Source organism: Hemicordylus capensis, chromosome 11, assembly GCF_027244095.1.
Source record: "Hemicordylus capensis ecotype Gifberg chromosome 11, rHemCap1.1.pri, whole genome shotgun sequence".
Classification (NCBI taxonomy): domain Eukaryota; kingdom Metazoa; phylum Chordata; class Lepidosauria; order Squamata; family Cordylidae; genus Hemicordylus; species Hemicordylus capensis.
In genome coordinates this window covers 15,224,731-15,249,324 of record NC_069667.1, presented here as the reverse complement: position 1 = coordinate 15,249,324, position 24,594 = coordinate 15,224,731, and the positions used below count along the sequence as shown (strand labels likewise).

Sequence of the window (24,594 nt, the reverse complement as noted above, 5' to 3'; positions counted from 1 at the left end):
TCATGTCAATTCGACTGAAAAACCGTGTTGGCAAGAAGCCATCCAAATGCCCGTGTGTTGTTTCCTTGTAAACAGAGCTACTCAATAAATACCAGGACATTTTGAGCACACAATATCCGGCTTGCTCCCCCCGCAAGTGATGCTCTGGCCCTGGGCGGGGGGGGGACAGGATGTCATTTGGTTGTGTTGGGGCACTTGAATGGCCGTGTCAGCGCCCTCCTTGTGCCAACAGAAGCCCCAACCAATTCTGTTCGTCACCCCTCTCCGTGACAAAAACCACATTGCACAACCCATCCACTTGGGTTTCCGGCGGCCTTTGTCCCATTGAGCTGTGTGTGTGCACATATGTATGCATTGCCGTGATGGGATCAGCAGTTCCTGGGCGGGTGCCAGTGAGGATGAGATCATGTACAGAAATCTCAGGTTCCAACCACGTTCATGAAGAAAGGAACACGTAGCCATTGCGGGCGCAAGTTAGCAGCACCTTCCACGCCAGAAAAAGGCAGACTTCCTCACCGGGTGATAAGCAGGGGAGCAGCCCCACACAAGAACAGCCATGATGATCATGGCAAGAACAGTTCATTGTCTAACAGAGCAATTAATCTACATGTATGCAAATAGTCCTTTTGTTGTGAAAGATGCAAAACTGCCCCCCACAAAATCCTTTGATGAGAGAGATTATAGGTAGAAGGAGGTGACGGAACAGATAACCTGGCAATTTGGTTGGGTGATCCGGAGCCTCTGTGGTCACTCACAGGAAGGGTTTCCCATATCATTCTGGGATTCGTTTCTGTCCCTCTGTGGACACACGCTTCCAAGAACATCTCCACGTATGTTTTCAGTGAAGAAGAGGAGGAGGAGGAGGAGGAGGGAATATTAGCATTTTCCCTAAAAGTAGCCCACTTGATACTCTGTTGTTGTGGGAGACCCAAAATGCTTCTTTTCTCGCTTTGCAGAGGAGTGATTCTGAAGCATGCTAGTGATGCTTGTAATTGTGGACTCTGGCGATACACAGTGCTTATGGACAACTATTGGATGGCAGTAGCACCCCTGGCATTGCTCATGAGCAGCAGACACCATTTCCCAGATGCTGCAACAGAGAAGAGGAGGAGGAGGAGGAGGAGGAGGAGGAAGAGAAGAGAGCTGGTCTTGTGGTAGCAAGCATGACTTGTTCCCTTAGCAAAGCAGGGTCCACTCTGGTTGCATTTGAATGAGAGACTTGAAGTGTGAGCACTGGAAGATATTCCCCTTAGGGGATGGAGCTGCTCTGGGAAGAGCATCTAGGTTCCAGGTTCCCTCCCTGGCAGCTTCTCCAAGATAGGGCTGAGAGAGATGCCTGCTTGTAACCTTGGAGAAGCTGCTGCCAGTCTGTGTAGACAATACTGAGCTAGATGGACCAGTGGTCTGACTCGGTAGAAGGCAGCTTCCTATGTTTGGAGGAGGAGGAGGAGGAGGAGGAGAGGGAGAGGAATCCGCATTGGCCTTCAGGATCAGATTTTGCAGGGCCTTTTCAAAAGGAGTAGACAGAGCAGCACACTCTGCCACTAACATCCTGCTGGCATCACTGGCCAGGAAACTGGCAAGAGGTTCTGCAACTTGGAAGAAAGAGGGATACATTTGGCTCCCCAAGCTGTTCTCGTTGCTTATTTCCTAGTGCAGCGGTTCTCAAATGTGGTTCTCTAAATGTGGTTGGACTACAACTCCCTTCATCCCCAGCCATAGTGGCCTTCAGCCATTGTTGTGGCTGGGGATGATGGATATTGTAGTCCAACCGTATTGCGAGATTGAGAATCCCTGCCCCAGGGGATCAATGACATGCAGCTTCGAACGAAGCTAAAGAGAAGATACTTATTTAGAAAACCAAGAGCTGCTTCTCGGGAGAGGAAAAGTCACAAACGCCAGTGAGCGTCAGAACTGACCACCCACCCACCCTTTGGACCTGGGATCCCTCTTGGGCTGGGAGGAGATTGATCCAGATTGCAGGGACAACTGTAGAACAACTAGTTTGGGGGAGCAAAGGTGTGGCAAAGAACACTGTTAGGGAGCGAGGATTTTCTTAGAGGTAAGGTGATTGGTGTTGTTAGTTTATTTATCTTGGTAATGAAACTTAGTAATGTGGTCACCATTACTTGACACTGACTTGATGGCACTTAATCAATCAATCAATCAATCAGTGAAGCTTGCTTGACATTTTCAAACTCATTCAGAAAATGGGCCAGATTCCTGGCAGGAGACAGTGAAGCTATTCACACGATGGGGTGAAATCAGGCTAGTGGAGGCTAACCCGATTTCGCCCCATCGTGTGAACCGCCTGGGCTCGGCTGCGAGCCGGGTGGTTCCTAGGCAGGTAACCCACCTAAGTACCCCTCCCCTAAAACCAGCGAGCGCTCCACAAACCTGGTTTTAAAGATTGCACTGGCTTCTGCTGCTGGTTCTGGGGTAGAGGAGTGAATTAATAAGGCATCTTTAAACAACGAATGCCTTGGGAAATAATTAATTCAAGCGATGGGGTCATCATATAGGATGACTGTCAAGTTCCAGTTGGGTGGATGGAGAAGTGGGAAATATTACGGGGGGGAGCACGGACACCCACTACCTCTTGCTACCCCTTGGAGTCATCCCTGCCAGATTACCACAGTAATCTTGTGGTGGGCATAGATAGCAGCTTTCAAGAGGAAAGAACGAGGCTGCATTTACACAAGATCGGGGACATCTGCGACAGCTCCTCCTTCAACCAGCTGGGAGGAATTGGCAAGGACTGAGAGACTCCCCTAAGCAGAGGCGTAACTATAGGGGGGGCAGGGGGGGCATGTGCCCCGAGCGCCATCTTTTCTGGTCACATGGGGGGCGCCGCCATGACCAAGTTTATTAAAAAAAATTTAAATTTTTGTTAATACAAATGTTTCCTGCTCAGTGCAGCAGCGCTGCAGCAGTCAAGGGAGCGCGTCGGTGCCCCCTTCCCCACGAGCGGTCCCTTCCACACTGCCTGCGCCCCCCCCCCATTGCTTTGCTGGCGCCTGGCAGCCAGTCAGTGGCCTGGCTTGGCGGCGGCGGGCGCTTGTGAGGAAAAACCTAAGTATAATGTAGTATGTGGGGGGGGGGGCGGTGGGGGGGGGCGCCATTTCAGTGCTTGCCCCGGGCGCCATTTTCCCTAGTTACGCCTCTGCCCCTAAGCCTCTTGAAAGGCTTAGTGGTGACCCACATGGTGAGTGGTGACCCACATGGCAGCCCTTTACAAGCCAGATTGGGCCTGTGGGCTGCCCAGTTCCCTACTGCCAGGCTCTTCTGCCATCTTCAGAGGAAGCTGGGGGACCCAGGGGTGTTCTTGCATGTTGCCCTGTTGTGTTTGTGGGAGAAGCAGAGAGATATTTTGGTTGTTGAAGTTCCTCCGTCAGGCTGTGCTGCCTCCCCTTTCCTTGGGACTCTTATCCTCAGAGAGTTCTGGAAGAAAGAGAACAGCCACAAACAGAAACTGGCTGAGGTCAATACCAAGACTGAATGATCAGAGAAGCAAATATTTACCTTGGTCAATATTTTACTAGAAAGACAATAAAGACTGACATTGAGCCAAACACATATATATAACTATGTTCTATTTAAAAAAACAAACAAAAAACCCACACACAACCAACCATGATATCTTTGGAAAGAATGCAGCCAAAGAGCTTGATAGAGCTTTTAATCTGTGCTTTCCCTCCACAACTCTGGTATTTGGTTTTCGGGTTGGGGTTTGGTGCAGTGTTTTGGGTTTTTTTGTGTTTTGGCATATGAAATCATACTTCTTCCAAAGAGAGAGAGCGGGGGTGCGGGGCTCTCTTGCATTGTTTGGATCTGCTTTGCATCCGCCTCTTTGTCCTTCATACCCCGTCCCCCCCCCCACCCAAGCATGGCGTACCTTGGTCCCTCCTGCTATCTGCTCACGGCTTGCCATAATCGGGAACGATCAAAGGCCATGATGATCTCCAGTTATATGGGATAATCCATTAGGAATGTTTGGACAGAGAGAGTCTTGGGACAAGGCATTAACTCCGTGTCCTGTCATTCTCGGCCCTAAGACCAGAAACAAAGTGGAAGAAGACCCTCCCCCAAGAGAACGGAGGCAATCCAAAGGAAGACGTTTCAGGAAGCAGAGCCAAATCTCTCCCTGCTCTGAGGCCTCTATAAGAGAGGAGGAGGAGAACCACTTGGACGTTCTCCACACCTGGCTTCTAGTTCGCATCTCCTCCGGAATGGAGGGTATGCCTTCACATATCGGCCAAGTTTATCCCAAAGCCCCTGCAAGCTATCAGGGAGCACTTCACACATGATTCGGGTTTTTCATTGTGCGTTAGAACTTAGCCTGGTTTATATCCATGGTTTTAAAATCCACTGTTTGCATCGTTTGGGGGGGGGGCAAATTTGCAGTAAAGCCTTGCAGTAAAACCTGCTCTCTGGGAAAGCTCCTGGACCCCTGGGCTGCCTTCAGAATATCCATGAGCAATTATCCTAGGAATTACCCTGCTTTTTGATCTAGCCAGTGCTAAAATAGGTTGTGGCAGAGGGAGCAGGCAGATCTGAAAACTGGGTTAAGTAGCAGCCTAAGGCAACCCTTTTGTTTCTTGTCCGGCTTTGCTTACGATCAGCCTCTTGGTTGTCCTCTGTCCATCCAGTCGCAAGAAAAGCCTGAGGCAAGCTGAGGACAGCAATATCAATGATCGCAAAGGCTGTATGGAACCTCCAGGCTCAGAAGCAGTCTACCTTTGGACACCATTAAATGCCGGGGAACAGCAGGAAAGGGCCACTTCCTGCCTGTGGGCTTCCCGGAGGCGTCTGGTTGGCCACTGTGAGAAGCAGAGGCTGTACTCAATGGGCTTTTGGTCAGATCCAGCAGGGGTTCTCCTGAGGTTCTTCTTAGTCATGGTAGTTAGGAATGGAAACTCCACCTTCAGAAGCAGTTTGCCTTAGAACACCAGATGCTGGAGAAATAAAACTTCCTTCCTGCTCCACTTGTGGGCTTCCTAGAAGATGCGGACTGTCTGCTCTTGGAAACATAGATGGTCCTTCAGTTTGACGTGGACTTCTGTGGCGGCCCTCTGGATATAAGCAAGTAATCCCTCTCACCTGGAGATAGTTCATGACCTCGGTTCTCTCCTGGGTCACTGAAGGCTTGCAGTTAATTCTGCACTCCTCCTGCAGCTGCAGACCTGAGACCACCCCTCCGCCATGCTATCAATGGTTGCCACAATCATTTATCCCCAGGTGAGCAGTCCTGGGTTAGAGTGAAGACCCAAATTCGAATCCCCATTCAGCCATGAGACTTGCTGGGTGACTCCGGCCCAGTCACATCTCTCTCAGCCTAACCTACCTCACAGAGTTTTGGTGAGGAGAAACATAACCATGTACACCGCTCTGGGCTCCTTGGAGGATGAGTGGGATATAAATGTTGTTGTTATTAATGATGATGATGATGATGATGATGATGATGATGATGATAATTCAATTTCTATACAGCCCTTTCAAAAATGACTCAGGGCAGTTTACACAGAGAAATAATAAATAAATAAGATGGACCCCTGTCCCCAAAGGGCTCACAATCTAAAAAGAAACACAAGATAGACACCAGCAACAGCCACAGGAGGGATGCTGTGCTGGGGGTGGAGAGGGCCAGTTACTCTCCCCCTCCTAAATATAGAGAATCACCACATTTAAAAGATGCCTCTTTGCCCAGTTAGCAGGGGTTATGCGACATCTGCTGGTCTACCTGTTTAAATCAGAATCTGTCCCACACCTCTATGGAAAGCAAGGCTAGGAATGGGCAGCCCAATTTACTGAGCAAAATAGGTGAGTGGTTGAGGATTGCTGACTCTCCTTGCGCCTAACCCTTCCCTCCATGCAGCCTCTCTGCCTTCTCTTCCCCCTGACCCCCCCACTGCCCCAAGCACTTTGTTTTCCAGCCGGGGTATCTGAGAGAACATCTTCTTCACTATCAGCCCCACCACCCACTGAGATCATCCAGAGAGGTTTGTCACCAGTAGCCACCAGCTCAACTGCTGGCTATACAGGGACGGGCCTTCTCTGTTGTGGCCCCCTGAGACTCTGGGATGGGCTCTTGCTGGCAGAGCCTCCCCATCTCTGACAACTTTTAGAAAGTCTCTAAAGACACGTTTATTCACTCAAGCTTTTACACTAGATTTGTGGTTTTAAATTGTTTTAAGGTTTTCATCTCCGTTTTGTTTTTTGTTGCCGTAAACCTCCCAGAGATGGAAGTTTGGGACGGTGTACATGCTTGACTAACAAGCAGGAGGTTGCCAGTTTGAATCCCCACTGGTACTATATCAGGCAGTGGCGATATAGGAAGATGCTGAAAGGCATCCTCTCATTCTGCGCGGGAGGAGGCGATGGTAAATCCCTCCTGTATCCTACCAAAAAACCCACAGGGCTCTGTGGTCGCCAGGAGTCGAAATCGACTTAACGGCACACTTTACCTTACAAATATAATAATAAAATAAATAAAGCAAGCAAGCCTGGCTGCTAGAAAAGTGATCTGGGCTGAGGTTGGCGTAGTGGCAGCGGGGAACATTGGTGGGGGAGGGTATGGCACTCCTTACCCGCATGTCCCTTTGCATGTCAAAAATGGAACTCTCACCCACTGTTTTCTATGTGATCAGTTCAGATCTGAGTTTAAATTCCCAGATCTGTGGCTCCCTGTGTCTCCAAAGGGCTCACAGTCTAAAAACAAACATAAGGTAGAGACCAGCAACAGCCACTGGAGGGATGCTGTGCTGGGGTTGGACAGGACCAGTTGCTCTCCCCCTGCTAAATAGAAAAGAATCACCATTTTTAAAAGTGCTTCTTTGCCCAGTTGGCAGGGGACAGGTGATCCGAGGGCTCGTCTTGGTTTCAAGCAAGACCAGTACTCTCTAGGAGGACACTGGTGTGTGTGTGTGTGTGTGTGTGTGTCTGGTGTGTGTGTGTGTGTGTGTGTGTGTGTGTGTGTGAGAGAGAGAGAGAGAGAGAGAGAGAGAGAGAGAGAGAGAGAGAGAGAGAGAGACTACTTGCATGGGGAGTGTGTGATAGGGATGTGCATGAATCACATTTTTATTCAATTCAAATTTGAATTGAATTCAAATCAAATTTCAAAAATTCGGTTCGAATTCTAAACAAACCTTTTGGCACCTTTTAAAACCACTTGGGGGCGGGGTTAAAGGTGCCAAATGGCCCCTGACTCTAATTAGAATCTAATTTTGAAAATTTGATTCAAATTCAAATCTAATTGCTCTTTTAAAGGGTGATTCAGTTCAAATTCAGATCTCTCAAATCAGCTCGAATTGACTTGCACATCCCTAGTGTGTGATGCTATTTTTGTGTGGAGTGCTGACTTTCAATAGGGCATGCTGAGAATGTGTTGTTTTTCACCATGTCCTTACAGTTCCTCTGCAGCAAAGCCAGAGGCAGGCCAGGGGGCATCTTCACTTCTTGTCCCAGGGCCCACTCCAACCTTGCCACGCCCTTGATTGGACCCTGATTGCATAAAGTCATTTTGTTTAGGTATTTATAGCTACAGTTCAAAACCGCCCTAGGTGCTAGGAAGATGTCACAATAGAAACATCACAAGCGGATTGACTTTTATTAGAGAATGTTTAACATATGGTTTACAAAAGCAACAGTGAATAGAATTTCCCGGTAAAACACGGCCGCGTACTAACAAATGTGTGGTTGTAATGGGAGAGAATATAGCATTGTACACAAGTTCCTAAGGGTTTGGGTAGAGTCCGATTAAAAGAGTTCAGTGAGAGGAATGTCCAAAAGGTCCAAGGGAAGGACAGAACCCAGCCTCACCTTGCTTGTGGCCGGCAGGGCCGTGCCAGTCTTCTTCTGCCAATTGCAGCCTCTGGGCGTGGGTCCTTGACAGCGGAGGGTCTTCTCCAGGTCCAGGGGGTCCTCCAGGGGTGTTGTCAGCAGGAGTTCCTGGCGTGGTCAGCCACTGTGCTGTCATGGTTCGTTTAGTCACACACACAACACAATCAATAAAGCCTGTCCAAGGCATCGAACAGCCTCCTGATTCAAGATACTTGTGGAGACCCACAGTGCTTCCACAGCCAAGCAGGACCAGAGGTCAGCAGGCAACTTCCCTCTGTCCTGAGGGAAGACGTTTCCCTCCACTCACTCAGTCCTCTGTGCTCCTTCGAGGGGGATCACAGCAGCCCCCTCCTCAGCCTGCATAACTCAGAGCAACATTTTGAAGAAAGCAACGGATGAAATCAAGGTGGTGGGCACAACAAGAGGCAGTGTGGAGGAGGGCGGGGGTTGCATCTCCTGAGCTGAGAACATGCCCTGCATACCCAACAGGGTACGAAAGGCCTCTGAGAGGCCCTTGTCCTCTCGGTTAGTGGAGTCCAGAGAGGAGGGATGTTCCACTGGCCAGTCTCTCTGAAGGCTGCTGCTTGCTTTCGCCTCCATGCCTGAGCAAGCGGGGCCCGTTTCATCGCTCAGGTATGCCCGGCATTTGAAGCCGGAGGTAGTTCCCTGGTACTGCCTAGCAGGGATTTGCTCCTGAGTTTAAAAATAACTGCCTGGAAGGCCACCGAGTGGAAAGCAGGAAGGAAGGAGAGCAGCATGTGTGCCGCCAGCAGAGCGGCCTCCCCTCCCACCCCGAGATAGGAAGAAGAGGTGTCTTCACAAGCAAGGCTGGTGGTGGTGTTTGACGCAGAGTCCACCACAAACGAGGGGCATTGCCTGCTCAACCAGCACAGCTTTTGCATGCAATTTGCAGGCAGAGGCAAAAGGTGGCCACCCCACTCTCAGATCATGCCCTGTCCCTTTGGTGGATTCTCTCTCTGCAGGCATGTACACATCCACAACTACAGCCAAAGCCCTTCACTTGAGTGCAGATTCAGCACCTTTTGCATTTGAGTGCAAGAAAGGAGAAGCCTTTCTGGAGTACTTCTTTATTTTAGCCCCGTTCCATTTTACACTTTATGCAAACAGCTTCTTTTCCACCTGCATCGTTTCATTTGCAAATGGGTCCTAAATCACATCAGTTTAAATAATGAGTTACAATGGGCAGCCCTCCTGAAGGATCCACGGAACCCTGTGCAAAGGTGGCCCTTTGCTGCAGGGACTTTTGCACACAGCAAGCTTTACTGTGAGTTTACGGGGAGGCTTTACTGCAAACTCAAAGTTATCCCAAAAAACTGAGACAAAAAGTGGATTTTTTGTTTAACCTCAGATATAAATCAGGCTACACTATAACACACAATGAAAAACCCGAATTGTGTGTAAACTGCTCCCTGATAACTTGCAGGGACTTTGGGGTAAATCTGGCGGATATGTGAACGCACCCCTTCCATTCCAGAGGAGATGCAAAGTAAAGGGCCTTTAAAGCCCCCTGTGAAAAACTTCCTGGTGTCTGAGAGTGGAGAGCTCATTGAACTGCCTTAGTCCAGTCCTGTATGAAACTGACCGTGCCCTGAAATCTGGGGAAGCCTCTTGCTGACGTTAGGTGGGCAGTAACTGAGGATATGCCTTGTTTGTGGTGGCACCCCATTTTTGGAGTGCTCTTCCCAGGTCCATGTGTCCTGCGATGCTTACTCTCAGGAATTTTAGGTGCCAGATAAAATTGTTTTCATCTCTTCAGGCCTTTTAATTCTGTGTGTCATCAAATTCTGTGTGTGTGACTGCTGTTTGTTTGTTTTATTTTTCTATCATATTTGTATACCACCTGAGAGATATATATATAGAGAGAGAGAGTGGGGAGGCAGTGTACAGAATTAAAACACAAGTATAAAACAAAATGAAAATTCAAAATTTCACAAGATAAATAAAAACAATCTCAGAAAATAAAAACAGATTAAATAGTTTAAAATTAATTCAGTTAAAAACCTGAGAAAACAGGTGCGTCTTGAGGGTCTTCCTAAAAGCAAACAGAGAAGGAAACGCTCTCACTTCGGCAGGGAGCATATTCCAAAGCCCCGGGGCAGCCACAGAGAAGGCCCTGTCTTCAGTACCCTGGGCCCAAGCTGTTGAGGGCTTTATTGGTAATACCCAGCACTTTGCATTTCGCTCAGAAACATATTGGCAGCCCATGTAGTTCTTTTAAAATCAGTGTTATGTGGTCCCTTCGGGTTATCCCAGAAACTAATCTGCCTGCCGCATTCTGTACCAATTGTAGTTTCCGGACTACATACAAAGGCAGCCCCACATAGAGGGGCTACAGTAGTCAAGCCGGGAGGTTACCAGCATGTGCACCACTGCTTTAAGGCCATCTGCCTCCAGCAATGGATGCAGCTGACTTTTTTGGAGTCTTGATTGGAGGGTTTGACTTCTGCTGGGTTTGTTTCTATGCTCTTTTCTTGTGTTATCACCCACGAGAAAGGTTTTTGATGTGATGGGCTAGACACATTTGAATCAGTTAAGGAAGGAAACAGTCATTCTTTTTTCTGCGCCCTCTTTAGGCCCGATCCGAAATGGACAAGTACCTCTCCGGCCAAGCGCCCCCTGCACCCATGGTGCCAGACAAGAAGTACCGCCGGGAGAGCGCGTCGGTGGTGGATGAGTTTTTCTCCGCCGAGAAGCCCCTGGCGGCGGGCCCCTACAGTGTGAATATCAACGTGATCCTGCAGGACTCCACCCACCTGCGCACGGGGCTCTACCGGCCCGCTAAGCCGCTCGCCCCCTTTCCCCAGATCAAAATGGAGCCCGGCACCAGCTTTGCCCAGCCCTGCTCCTCCAGCGCTGGGGTCACCCAGACCCTGCCAGACTTCACCAGCGTCTTCAGCATGCCCCAGTCGGTGGCGGCCAGCAATATCTTCGTCAAGCAAGAGATGCCTTCCGACATCCCTCTGTCTTCAGGCCCCCAGCCGAGCCTGCTCTACCAGCTGCCCGTGGGCAGCGGCGACGGGGAGATGACCACCCTGGCCCACTCCACTTGCGGGGCCACGGCCATCAGCACCATGAGTGGTGTCACCATGGCGACCAACACCAGCAGCGTGCTGGATTCCAGAGCCATGCCCAGGCCCATCCGGCCAGGAGGGCCAACCAAGCCGTTCCAAGTGGGGCCCCCAGAACAAGGCAACTTCCCTATGCCAGGGCAATTCTACCCTGTCCCAGGGGTGAGCCTGCCCCCTTCGCCCCCCAACTCACAGCCCGGCAGCCCCGAGAACCAGCCCGAACTCATCAACACCCTCTCGCCGCCTCCGCCGCCGTACAAGGCTCCTTTTGGACTGAAACCGGCCCCACTGGGCCAGATGCCCCCGCTTCCCAATGGCCTCGGGACGCTGGCCCAAGGGCACGTCATCCTGCAGACCCCCAAATACAACCGGAGGAACAACCCAGAGCTGGAGAAGAGGCGGATTCACCACTGTGATTACCCTGGTAAGGCCATGCAAACCATTGTGGCTGGAGAGCAGCATCTCGGGAGGAGAGCTGGTCCTGTGGTAGCAAGCCTGAATTATCGTGCTTTTGCTAAGCAGGTCCACCCTGGTTTGCATTTGAATGGGAGACTACATGTGTGAGCAGTAGAACTTTTAGGGCAGGGATTCTCAACGATGGGTCCCCAGATGTTATTGGACTTCAGCTCCCATAATCCCCAGCCCCAGTGGCCTTTGGTTGCCGATTATGGGAGATGAAGTCCAATAACATCTGGGGACCCAACATTGAGAATCCCTGCTTTAGGGGATGGGGCTGCTCTAGGAAGAGCAGAAGGTTCCAAGTTCCCTCCCTGGCAGCATCTCCAGATAGGGCTGAGAGAGACTCCTGCCTGCAACCTTGGAGAAGACGCTGCCAGTCTGTGAAGACAATACTGAGCTAGATGGACCAATGGTCTGACCCAGTATGAGGCAGCTTCCTGTGTTCCTATCTTGGCTGTAGAAATTGCTTTCGGCATGTCTGACATTTCAAAGCATCGCAGTGCTATAAATTATATGGTTCCAACGTACCTTTAACCTAAAGAACAGAGACCCTGGCTTTTAAAACAGAGAAGGACAGACTACTGCAGAGTAAGTGAACTGGAAAGAGCATTTAGGACATGGAGTGGTAAAGCCATTAGCTATGTGCAGGCCTACTTGGGCCATGATCCTTGACATGAGAGAAAGGATGTTCCAGGCGCGTGTCTGTTTTTATTCTGTGATGTGCTGGAGAGTAAGGATCGCTTAGATCATTCTCAAGTGTGTAGAGCGGGCATGCCCTGAGCATTTGGTAGCGCTCAGCTAGCTTGGAACTTGGCAGCTGGAAAAGGCTGCCTTTTATGCTGACTGAGAGCAGGATCGGCCCCGCTGACATAGAAGTTGCAGGCTTGTTGTCTAGGAACTCTGGAATGCAGAATTGGTTAGGTCAACCAAGAGTCTTTCCCTTGATTATCACTCACCTCCGACTTGGTGTATTTACCTGTGCTAGAAGGAATCACTTTGTATCTGAGAGCTTCATCCTTTTGTCTTCGCACAGGTTGCACAAAGGTTTACACCAAAAGTTCACACCTGAAGGCACATCAGAGGACTCACACAGGTACGTGGATGCTTAGGGTTACTATCGGGTGAAAATCTGCTTTTAAGGAAAACCTTGCTCCACAAAATGTAATGGTCCCCCCCCCCAAATCAAAGTCTCCAAAAGGGAAATGTATGGGGTTTTTTTGGGGGGGGATCTTGCATGGTTCCTAAAAACACCCCTCCCTGCAATTTCCAAAACATTCTTAATATCAAAAATTGTGTCTTAGTTGATACCTTCCAATGATTCTTTGGTCAGTTATTGTTCTACAGTTTAAAGCAGGGGTAGGCAACCTTGGCTGTCCAACTCTTGTTTGACTACAACTCAGTAAATTGTGGCTGGGGATGATGGGAGTTGTAGTCCCAACAACAGCTAGATAGCCTGGGTTACCCACACCTCGTTTAGAGCCTTAACCCAGGGCTGCAATGGGAAACCCTTCCTGTCTTCTGCCAAGAAAACCACAGGGCTCTATGGATGCCAGGAGTCAGCACCAACTTGACGGCACAACCTTCCTTGAGGAGGAGCCTAAAAGAAGCCTCTAAGCTCCACACACACAATGCGGGGGCAGAAATCGTGGCCTACCTAGCAGGGCTGTGGGAAGAATTGTGTGTGTGAAATGTTTTGACCATTATACATGCGAAGGAGTGGCATCTCTGTGCAAGGGCTCTTGTCCCCGCGCAGAACTGTGGTGTTCCACGGGGTGGAGGCAGCAGAAGACCAGGAAGCTCTGGCCGATAAGTGCCATGAACGAGTCAGTGAGGCAGCCAGAGTGCAGGTAGCTAAAGTTGTTTGATGGTTACTTCACTCCTGCAGACATTCAAAAGGGGTCCTGGCATCAGTAGCGGCTGGTCTTAGCGAGCCAGCGGGGGCAACCAAGGAGGCAGCTCAGGTTGCTCCTGTCTCTCCTGCACTGCCTGCAGACTGGGCATTCATCAGGTAGAGCTGCATGGTTCACTGCGCAGCTGAGCTCTACCTGATGCACGGCCACCAGCCTGCAGGCAACACGGCTCTCAGGCGGGGCAGGAGAGAGAGGAGCAACCGCGGCTGCCACCTTGGTTGCCCCCCTAGCCGGGGGAAGGACCAACCGCGAGGACCAGCCGCTACTGCCTGGCAGCCTTTGTTCTGCCCACAGCTGCCTGCTGAATCCCCAGCGTGGGGGCCAAGCAGGCCTGATCCAGGCAGGGCCAAGACCAGCCTGCCTCTCTGATGCCGTTGAGCAGGTGTGGCGTCCTTGTCTTTCTCTGGGCCGTCCAAACCAGAAGCAGGTGCGAGGAGCAAATCCCTTTGAGTCTATAGATATAGATAGATAAAAGAGGAAGGTCGCTGTTGATTCTGTGAGAGGAAGGAAGGAAGGAAGGAAGGAAGGAAGGAAGGAAGGAAGGAAGGAAGGCTGGTCAACTGGGGCCTCTCTGGTCTTTTCTCAATGGACGCAGGAGACAGTGGCCTGCAGAGGTGATGGTGTGTGGGTCTGAAAACTCAACAGCTCCATGGTATGGCAGGTCTCTTGCTGTCGGCAGGCAGCCCTGCTGTCAAGGTCCTGGGCCCCAGCCTGAGAACTGTCCCATGGCCCAGCCATGTTCCAAGTCCGGAAGCGTTCCTCTCCAAAGAATGGCACAGCTCCCTTGGCCAGCTGGTTTTGCTCTGGCTCTTTATCAGATGCCAGCCGAGTTCTGGCTTCTTTGTTCCCTCATAAATCCGGTTTATAGCAGCCTTGCACTTCACCGTGCCCAATTAAGAATGGCCTTGGGTTTGCTTTTCTCTTCAACAACACACCACAGCCCAGGAATGGCTGCTCTGGCTTGGCTTTGTGCCCACTGGGCTGAGAGGCGTCTTGAGAGCCCCTCCTGCGTTCTGGAGCTCAGCAACCTGCCCATGTCCTCCTCCTTCGCTTCCTGATCTGCAGAGAGATCAGCCCCGCTAGCCACCAGGTGGCAGGTCCTTGGGTAAGGGCCTGGAGGGGGGATCCTTGGTTCCTGAAGGGTGAGGTGGGCCTCTGTGCAAGCAGATCCTGTGGCAGGCAGCAGCCCTCTTGGTGGCTCCACGAACAGAGCCGGCCCGTCCAGTAGGCAGACCTAGGCAGTTGTCTAGGACACCAGTTCTTGGAGGCCACTCACATGACTGACTTGCTGGCCCCTGTTTGCTCATGTGCTCTCCTCCCTGGAGGGGGAGTGAGGGGCACGGGGTGGGGGGAGGAGCAAGCGGGCAAGCCTTTGCCTTGCCTTACTTTGCTCTCTCTCTCTCTCTCTCTCTCTCTCTCTCTCTCTCTCTCTCTCTCTCCCCCATTCCGAATTCTTTCCCGTCCTGGTGAATGATCAGCCTGTGCATCTCAAGTTATATCCAGAGCTCTGCACTTCTCGGCTGGGGGTTGGCACCAAGAACCTGGGGGCTTGCCCTGAGAGAGGGCTGCTGCCAGGGGGCCTTGACCGATCCCTCCCCTCCCCTCCCCTCCCGCAAGAGCCACCGGGGGGCCCTTTCCTGGGCTTTCCTTCCCCTCTGCAAGGAGCTGGACCAGACGGTCCGTCCCTACTGGCTCCGTTGTTCTAAGTGCCGGCATCATCCTTCATCTCCAGGAGGTCCCGTCTCTTGCTCCAGTGGCCTTGCGAGATGAAACGCATAACTCTGCTGCCACTGGAGCCTGGGACGGCAGTTGGCCCCATTGTCTGTGGCTGCCCTGCCGTGTTGCCCTGGGAGAAGGAGCCATTCCAGGGGACAATGGCAAGGGCTTGGTTTCCATCCTGGAAAGCAGCGTGGCCATTGTTTGGAGTGGAGAGAGTGACCCTCCCCGGGACAATGGCACCAGCTGAGTGAGGCAAAGCTCGCCTTTGTCTTGACACCAAAAAATAACCCGCAGAGGCAGCTCTTCACCAGCCGCTGTGATCCTGAGGGGGCTGTAAAGTGCTCAACAGGTGGGTCATAAATCGAGCTGGAATTCCGCTTTAATGGAGTTGTAAAACTCCAGCTTCCCTACTCAAGGCCAAGGTGTGCTTCCTTGTTCTGGTCGGATCCGGGCAGAGACTTGCTTTGCACCTGCCTGGCTGTACGTGTGTGTGTGTGTGTGTGTGTGTGTGTGTGTGTGTGTGTGTGTGTGTGAACGTGCCGTTCCACACGGGCCTGTCCGACAGGTGGCAGGCAATGTTTCTGAGGGGGAACATCGCACCCATGTTCTAAGGAGGAACACCCATTCGTGGGGATTGCACATCCACTGTGCTAGGTGGAGCCTGTGTGGGGTGGGGCATGGTCCCTGGCTTGGAATGGAAAACCCTGAGTGCAAATCTCCCCCCTTGAAGGATCAAGTAAAACACTCTGTTTGTGCACATAGCAGTTTCCCTCTCAGCTCCACTAGCATTTGGGGGGGGGGTGATCCTCATCAGAATAACAGTGTGGGGGGAAAGGGTGAAATCCCCCCTGATCCAGATCTGCTGCCACAGTAGTTCTCAAAAAGAGATGGACTTGTGAGCGTGCATTTCATGGCTAGTCTGGCCCTCAACCATGTCCTCCCTGGGTGACTGCGGGCGAGTCCGGCATTTCTCAGCCCAGCTCTTGTGAGGATCAAAGGGGAGAACCGTCCTGGAGGGGAGGGTGGGTTGAAAAGGCAAAGTGTGAATAAATACAGCAGCACTGGGTCAGCATGGAGGGTGCATGGAGGGTGCATGGATGGAGCTGGGTGTGGGTGGGCTTCCCTTGCATGGTGGTTGGGGAGATGCAAGTGGCAGCCATTAGGAACAACTAGAAAGATTTGGTCCAGTTCTTTGGAAGAGAGAGATGGAATGCAGCCTGCTCAGCAGCCAGGGCCCTTTCCCAGCCACGGCCTCCCTTTTGGGTAGAACCACCAGACGATCTGCAAATATTTGGGGTCAGGGAGTCGGCACTTTTGTGAATGCTGCCTGCTTGTTCAAGTGTTGCTAGGAAAGCCACACCCAAGCAGGCAGACCACACAACAGCTCTGGGCTGCTGCTGCTGCTGCTGCTGCTGGGCATGGCAAGGCTGCTCTGCTCTCGTTGCTCTTGCCATGGAGTGTAGCAAAGAGCTCTTCCCCTCTGAGTTAAGCTGCTGCTTTGTCAGCACCAAATGGGATGGCATAGGACCCGACAGCCTGCCCGCCTGCCTGCCTGCCTGCCCGCCTTCCTTCCGTCCTTCCTTCCTTCCTTCCTTCATCCATCCATCCATCCATCCATCCATCTATCTATCTATCTCTATGCCGCCCTTTGACTGCCAACCTTATTCTTTCCAGAAATGTTCTTGGCCCTTCAGGCAGAAAGGATTGGAAAGGAGTGCCTGATGAGATCTGGTGGAAGTTAACAGAGACTTATTTCGAGGAAGGCAGATGTTCCCTGCCTTCTCCCTCTACTTTTTTTTGGAAGCTTTTATAGACAGGGCTGTTACCCTGAATCTCCTCCGGAAGAGAGTGTGTGCATTCACACACCAACCAAACCTACCCTGAAGTCCCTTCGAGATCCTTGGAAGCACTCCACACACAAATCAGGCTTTGTCTTCCGAATACTAGCTTATCTCGGTGTATTTCCGGGTTTTTAAAATGCTGGTTTTAAGCGACTTATTCTGAAAATGCCGGAGCAAATAGGGAGAGAGCACTAATGTAGAATCATTAGCATGAGAAGAGGATACTCTCTTTAGAAATGCAGGTATAGGCTTTAGAAATCGCATCGCACCGCGCCCCCCCCCCCCGCCCTGATTGGCTAGAAGAAAAACACAGAAGCATGCCATGTGAACTAGTTTCAAAACAAAACCCGAGAGCAGATGGGAGGGGCTGCTTCCCACAATGCTGCAAGTCATTCAAAGTAATTCAAAGTGGCTTCGCTCAACATTTACCCCACAGCATGAAGCCATGTGTGAATAACTCCCAGGATACCTATATTTAACTTCTGTTTTTAAAGGGGCTCATCTTAAATGCAGAGTTGCCTTGTGTTCGGGTAAATATGGTACTTGCCTCTTGCTCCCAATTGCTATCCCTGTCTCAGCCTGACCGCTTCTTAGATCCAGAATGCAGCAGTTTAAAAATCCATGCTGCTGAGTTATGCGTTGCTGTCCATCCATGATTTCTGTGTTAAAGCTCCGAGGGGAGATTACCACCAGCACCACACCTGCAGCAGAAGTAAGGAGAGCCCTGCTAATTAATATTCTCTGGCGACACGGAGTTAAAGTTCTAAGTAAAGTAGTTTATTTGGGAAATACATCACAGAGAGAGATAAGCCTTGGGCCTAGAGAGAAAGGAGGAGGAAGTCTGTCTCCCAGGTGAGAGAATGAAACCTGAGAATATCAGTCTAACAAAGGGGAATCAGAATAGAAAAAACATGGTCAGAGAAGGGGTTCCCTTATTAGCTTCTCTACCGCTAATGCTCCTAGTGGTCAGTAGGGTTGCAAGCACTAAGAGTTGATGCAATTGGAAGCTTTATCTCCAACATTCTGTTGTCCTGAGCTGTTAGAAGAATAAGCAGTCATTCTAACAGGAGAGTGCCACCTAATGGGTCAGCGAGAAAGCAACTTGCCTAGAGAGCAGGAGGCTGTTGGTTCGAATCCCTGCTGGTGTGTTCCCCAGAATATGGGAAACTCCTATATTGGGCAGCAGCAATATAGGTAGGTGCTGAAAGGCATCATCTTATATTGTGCAGGAGATGGCAATGGTAAACCCTTCCTGTATTCTACCAAAGACAACCACAGGGCTCTGTGGTTGCCAGGAGTCGACATTGATTTGATGGCACACTCTACCTTTATTGGCCACTGTGGCGGGGGGGGGTTATGGGAGTTGTAGTCCAAAAACAGCTGGGGGGCCTAAGTTGAGCAGGCCTGGTGTAGACAATTCAAGCTCAGTAACTTGCCCAGGGAGCAAGAGATTGCCGGTTTGAATCCCTGCTGGTATGTTTCCCAGACTATGGGAAACACCTATATCGGGCAGCAGCGATATAGGAAGATGCTGATAGGCATCATCTCATCTCATACTGTGCGGGAGATGGCAATGGTCAACCCCTCCTGTATTCTACTAAGAAAACCACAGGGCTCTGTGGTCGCCAGGAGTCGACACCGACTCCACGGCACAACCGTTCCTTTCCTAACAGGAGAGGTTTTCTTTCCCTACTATTTCACTGTCCTGACGATGTCTGAATCCACCCTGGGAGAAGTATGGCGGGGGGTGGGGTTGCCTGCCTACCCGTGTGGATGCTCTAACAGCTCTCTCCCCGTCTCTCCTAGGGGAGAAGCCCTACAAGTGCACGTGGGAGGGCTGTGACTGGCGCTTCGCCCGCTCCGACGAATTGACCCGGCACTACCGCAAGCACACGGGGGCCAAGCCTTTCAAGTGCGTGGCGTGCGGGCGCTGCTTCTCCCGTTCCGACCACCTGGCCCTGCACATGAAGAGGCATCAGAACTGAAGGTGCTTCTTCCTCCGGCCGGGGGCGTCCCTCTGTACATAGTCACCCCCTAGCTGCACCGTGATCAAAATGGCCACAGGTCTGCCATCAGCCTTGGCTTTGCTGACACCTCAAGCAGTCTGAATACAGACCTGAGATAGAGATGAAGCCGCATCTGGGAAAGATACGTGGGTTAGGGGGTTGGGACCCCTCCTTTATACCACCGGGAGCTGCTGCTTGCTCTCCAGAACATGGACCACTGATGCCCAGGAGGTGGGGCTCCTGCTGCTTGCAAACTCTTGGGCTTCCCTGGCATCCTGCATCTCCTTGGGAATAACCGGGCTTGTGGCTGCAGAATTGCAACCCTGGGATGTATGGCCACTGGCTGGACTTTTGTTCTGTGACCACTTGGGGGTTCCCAGAATCCCTTGGAACTTCTAAGGGCTTGAAAGATCAGGCTGGTTCAAGTCAGCGAATGGGGCACACCAGTAGCCATGATCTGGCTCAGCAAGACACCCCCACAGGCAGCTCCTTGTGTGACCCATCAGACTTTCCACGTGGACGGAAAGAGGTGGCATTACTTCACGTCCTTTGTCGGGTATTCCTGAAGGTGCCTGCATTGCAGCCTTGGATTCTCATCTCTCCATGAGAACCAGTTTGGATGGAGAAGGAAAAAGCAACATACACACCAGGGAAATTTCTAGCATTGATCCCCAAACCCTGTGCACCCCTTGGTCTCCCAGAATGCACTGAGAATCTGCCCTCTTGACATGAGCAGAAGAAACCTTCTCTCGCAATGGACTGCTCTTTTGCAGTGGCCTGATGTGGATTTTGCCAAACGCTAAAAGCCATCTTGGAAACAAGTCCCGGTCCCTCTTAGTTGCTAGTGTGGGACTGGTTTCCCCACTACTTCACAGATGGCCTCGGAAGACCTGCTGCTGACCTTGCCGAGGAGGTGATGGAAACGTAGCTGGTGTTCTGTCCAGAGGCATTACAGAAACAGGTGGGCCATCAGTACAAGTGGAAGGGCAGCAAGGATGCTTGTCCATCACACAAGTAACAAGGACTCCCCATGCAGATGTCTCCATGGATTTCTACTCTTGACGAACTGATCCAGGATCTAGTGATGCCGGCTAGGGGGTTGGGCCCCCCATCTGAGCCTGGGCAAGCTTGGGCTTGGGCTTGCCCTGGACGAACTAGAACTTTGATTTGGATTTTGACAAGGGGTAGCTGCCCCAGCTGTGTCTTTAAATCAGCCAGCAGGAATCGTCATAACTGTAGCCAAAACAAAGGTGCGCATGGTTGGCTCATGCCCCTTCACCTTGGGAGGCCCAGCCAGGTGCGAGCATCCATAACACAATGCCCTTGCTCTAACCCCATGAATCTGGGGAGCCCAGCAGGGCCTGTGTCTTTGGCTGCAATCCATTTCCCTCTGTGCCTTCATTGTATCTGTCAGGAAGGGTTGGGACACCATTTTCACCTGTGGGAACTTGGGCAGGGTATGCTTAGGTCTCTCCACTTCTGGGCCAGATAGTACAGCCCAGGCAGTGGGTCTTGCTCCCTTTTGGATGCTGTTTGCTTAGTACATATAGAAATACTCGCCCAGAGTTTGAGCATCACCTAAGAGCCATCCAATGGTCTGCCGGGGACCTCTTCTCAGCTGCCAGGCCCTGTGAGTTACCTCCAGTTCCCAGTCTCTTAGCTGAAAAGAACCTCTCAAGCAAGTGCTGCTCAATCCGCTTCTAGAAATATTGGGTTGTCCTGGCTGGAGGGTTGTGTGGGTTTTTACATTCCCAGTTATGGGTCCTCTCAGACGTCAAGGGTTTACTTGGTGGCAGGAGGGGAAAGTGTGAAAGCAGTGCTCCCTGTAACAGGGATTCTCAGATGGTGTTGACTACAACTCCCATAATCCCCAGCAGCAATGGGCTTTGGCTGGGTGTTATGGGAGTTGTAGTCATGCTAAAAATATGCTAAAATAAATAAACCAACCGCATCTGGGAAGCCGTGTTTCAGGGAACACAGGTGTGAAGTATCTATTTGTGACGTGCTAATTTTTAATGTTATGGCCAATAACAGCTTCCCTCCCAGGTCAGTTAGAACTTGGGGGGGGGGCAATTTTTGGTAACCCCATAGGATGGGGAGGAAAGGACTAATCGCCCTGATTAATCCCCACAAGAGCTCTGTGGCTGCTCTTTTTCATTCCAGCCTCTCCACCACATTGACGTCTTCTTTGATACATGTTTAAGTCTTGCATTCCAAGAGTTTCTTTGGCCAGTACTGAGTTTGTGCAAACCAGTCCGCTTTCCCCATTTCTTGCCACCACCTTGGTTTAACTTCCTACTCTGAGCTGGAATCTCCTCTAGCAATAGAATTGCCAACTGGGACTGAAGCTATTCTTGGGAGATAAAGAAAAAGGTAAAGGTGTGCCGTTGAGTTGGTGTCGACTCCTGGCGACCACAGAGCCCTGTGGTGGTCTTTGGCAGAAAACAGGAGGGGTTGACCATTGCCAGTCTGAGATGATGCCTTTCAGCATCTCCCTCTCTGCCAAAGCCATTTCCAGCCACAGGGCCAGTTTTTGAGTGTGCTGCCTGCCCTGTTGATTAGTCCTCTGCCCCATAGCTGCAATGAGAACATGCAGAAGTGGGAAGGCCACCCTGGCCCAGAGGTCTCGGCTTGCCCATCCCCACTATATACACACTTTACCATGAAAGGGAAGGAAGCGATCTGGTCTTGTGGTAGCAAGCACGGATTTCCCCTTTGCTAAACAGGGTTCACCCTGGTTTGCATTTGAATGGGAGACTGTGTGAGCTATTAGAAGATGGGGCCACTCTGGGAAGAGCACCTGCATGCAGAAGGTTCCAAATTCCCTCCCTGGCAGCATCTCCAAGATAGGGCTGGGAGAGACTCCAGCCTGCAACCTTGGAGAAGCTGCTGCCAGTGTGGGTAGACAACACTGAGCTAGATAGACCAAGGGGCTGACTCAGTATAAGGCAGCTCCTCTCTCTCCAAGGGTTGCCAACCAGTCCTTTGCTTTCTCTTACCCAAGGCTGGGTGGGAAGGACACTGGAAAGTGGCAATTCCCTGGAAAAGAGCTGGCTGGAAAAGGTCACCTCCCAGGTCAGGGTCCTCACACTCCAGAACGGTGAGTGGGGAAAGCCCGGATGGGGGCTCTTGGATTTAACACATTGCTGTCTCCCGGGGAACCTTGAGAATAGATGCTTTCTTAAAAGCACCTTTTCAAACTTTGCAGTCATAGCCAACATCAGGAGAGCATTTCCTTACTTTGAGACCCCGTTCAGGCTTGGGCTTTGGTTTTGGTTTTGGCAACCTGTGGCAAAAAAGGGCTCCCAAACATGCATGCAGCCCAATGGGAAAGTGCCAGCGATTCAAAGCCCGTTGCTGGAATCCTGTTCTGGGGCAGAATTTGCATTCCTGCAACCAAGATTTGGGATAGGCAGTGCAGAAGTGCAGTGGAAGTTCTCCGGCAGTCCACTTCTGAATACCTGCCATGGTGGTTGGGCAGCAGGTCACACCAGGAAGGAAGAGGCGGCCACAACCTCCACGCCTTGCTTGGAAGTGTGGGTAGGCTGGCCGCCCCTATTGAAACAAGATTCTGGCTGGGGACGGGGTCACTCTGAGCCAACAGGGTCTTCTTGGTGCTCTTTTGAAATCTGCACACGCAGACACTCTACTCAGAGGCAAAAGCCTGCCTTGTGCGAGCAGCTGCCAAGCCAAACGGTTGTGTCTTTCTCTGCCCAGCCACACTAAACCTCTTTCCCTGCAGGCTGCCAGTTGTGGAGCGACATTTGGGGCTCCAGGCTCATTCCTAAACGCTTATCCTCTTCCCAGACCCATTTTGTAGAGAACAACACACTGAGGGTTCAACAATGCTCCTGTGGCGGCTTCTGCGTCCCCCCAAAGTAGTGGGGACCTCTCTGTATATAGGAGAGTCCGCTGTACAGAATGTTATATGCAAATGTTAAAGCCAGAGTTCCCAACTCTGGGTTCCCAGATGTTGCTGGACTACAACTCCCATCACCCCCTGCAAGAGCTAGTGTTGGTGTAGTCCAACACCATCTGGAAAGGCAAAGTTGGGAGCCCCCTGCCTTAAAGAATGATGTTTTCCTTTATATATGTGTGTTTGTGTGTGTTATATGAACACAGAATGGAACCTCTGGTGCGGGCAAGGTTTGTATCTGCTTCTTTTAATATATGTGTAATTTTCCTCATGTTTTGTAATAAAATCTTGGTGTTGACAGGAGGTGATATTCATCCTTCAAAAGACCCAAATCCCATTCCTACAGCAGCAGCACCCCCAACCACCACCAATTTACCACAACTGAAAGCTTTCAGACCGATTTTACTGTCTAGGTGCCTTTCTCCCTTGAGGGGTCAAGAAATGCAGGACTTATTGCATAGGCTGCAGCAGGCCCTAATGTTTCTGGAATGTGAACAGAAAATGCGAAGTGGGTAAATCAATGTGTTATATTGACCCAGCTGAGGTTATTGCAAGCTTGCAAATTTCACAGAACTCCTCGGGCAGAATGGAGAGCAGTGGAGTTTCCCTGGTGCCCAGCACAGAGCTCTGTGACTCTCCAGATCAGGCTGCGCACCCCTCACCCCATTCACTGCCCCATCTTCAGCCCAGCACCCCGCTGACCCTGCTAACCCAGGACCAGGGGGGAAAGGCCCCACGCCCCTCTGTATCTAGGGAGAAGGGTTTGCAAGAATGAGTATCTCCTCTCCCTCCTTGAAAAATAAACATAAAAAAATAAACATGACATGGCCAGTGTCTCACCCTCTGGGTCTCTGCAGGAGTTTAAACTCCACCTGTACAGCTTTTAGATATACAGAAAAAGAAACGGAAATAAACCACTGTGTATCATCAGTGCCCCAAGAGTCCGTCTGTGCATCTTCCAGGGTATGGGAAGGGAGGGGCTCAGTGTGCCCCCCATGTCTGCCCCGCAGAGCCGGCCATCCCGCTCCTCCGGCACTGCTGGCTCTCAGGGCTTTGGACTGCAGCCAGAAGCGACTTTCCAAACATGTTTTCCACAAACCTTTGAACCAATTAAAAACTTGACTGATAGTACCACGGGTCAACAACACCATTCCCTGCTCTTTCAGGGAGGTACTTGCTGTTCTCGACAACTTTGGGTCCCCAGATGATGTTGGACTACAACTCCCATCATCCTCTGTTCACTGTAGCAAGGGGTGATGGGAGTTGTAGTCCAACATCATCTGGGGACCCAAAGTTGTTGAGGACCCCTGCCCTACACATTTTTGACATGCAGAAACATCCCCTGACAGTTGGGGACCCATCCAACCACCTCATTCCGCTCAGGACTTCTCAACGGGCCATTTTAAATCTGCAAGCAATTGAATTAACAGCTGCATATGACAAATGTGGACACTTTTGTGCTGGGAAATAAGCCAGTTTAAAGCAGGAGGAATATCGTGGGCCCTCCCCAAGCTCTGAACAGCAACTGACTCTCCCACCCCTCCAACATTTCCTAGATGAAGTGACAATGAGAGTGAAAGTAGAGAATTATCCCTTTGTAGAAAGCGACTAAGTTAACTAGCACTTAGTGGTCTGAGAGAAGAATTCGAAGCACTCCATGAACAGAACAGGAGGCCTCAAGAACTTCGGAGGCTGCCCCTGCTTCCCGGCAGCTTGGATAGGATGTTGCCCCTCTTTCCCACCCTGCTCAACAGCCATTCACCAGGTAGAGCTGTGCACCTGATGAATAGCCAGCCTGCAGGCAGCAAGGGAGAG

The 24,594-nt window shown here is 51.1% G+C and overlaps 1 protein-coding gene across 1 annotated transcript in view; it reads left to right on the top strand.

The window, feature by feature from the left end:
- LOC128335308 (Krueppel-like factor 5) overlaps window positions 1-23,082 on the top strand; it is a 28,994-nt gene extending 5,912 nt beyond the window's left edge. Inside the window, exons 2-4 of the mRNA XM_053273328.1 lie at window positions 10,434-11,352; window positions 12,421-12,480; window positions 18,664-23,082. Coding sequence (XP_053129303.1) covers window positions 10,434-11,352; window positions 12,421-12,480; window positions 18,664-18,842 — 1,158 coding nt within the window. The 3' untranslated portion in view covers window positions 18,843-23,082. The remainder of the gene's footprint in view (window positions 1-10,433; window positions 11,353-12,420; window positions 12,481-18,663) is intronic.
- The last annotated feature ends 1,512 nt before the right edge of the window (window positions 23,083-24,594 follow it).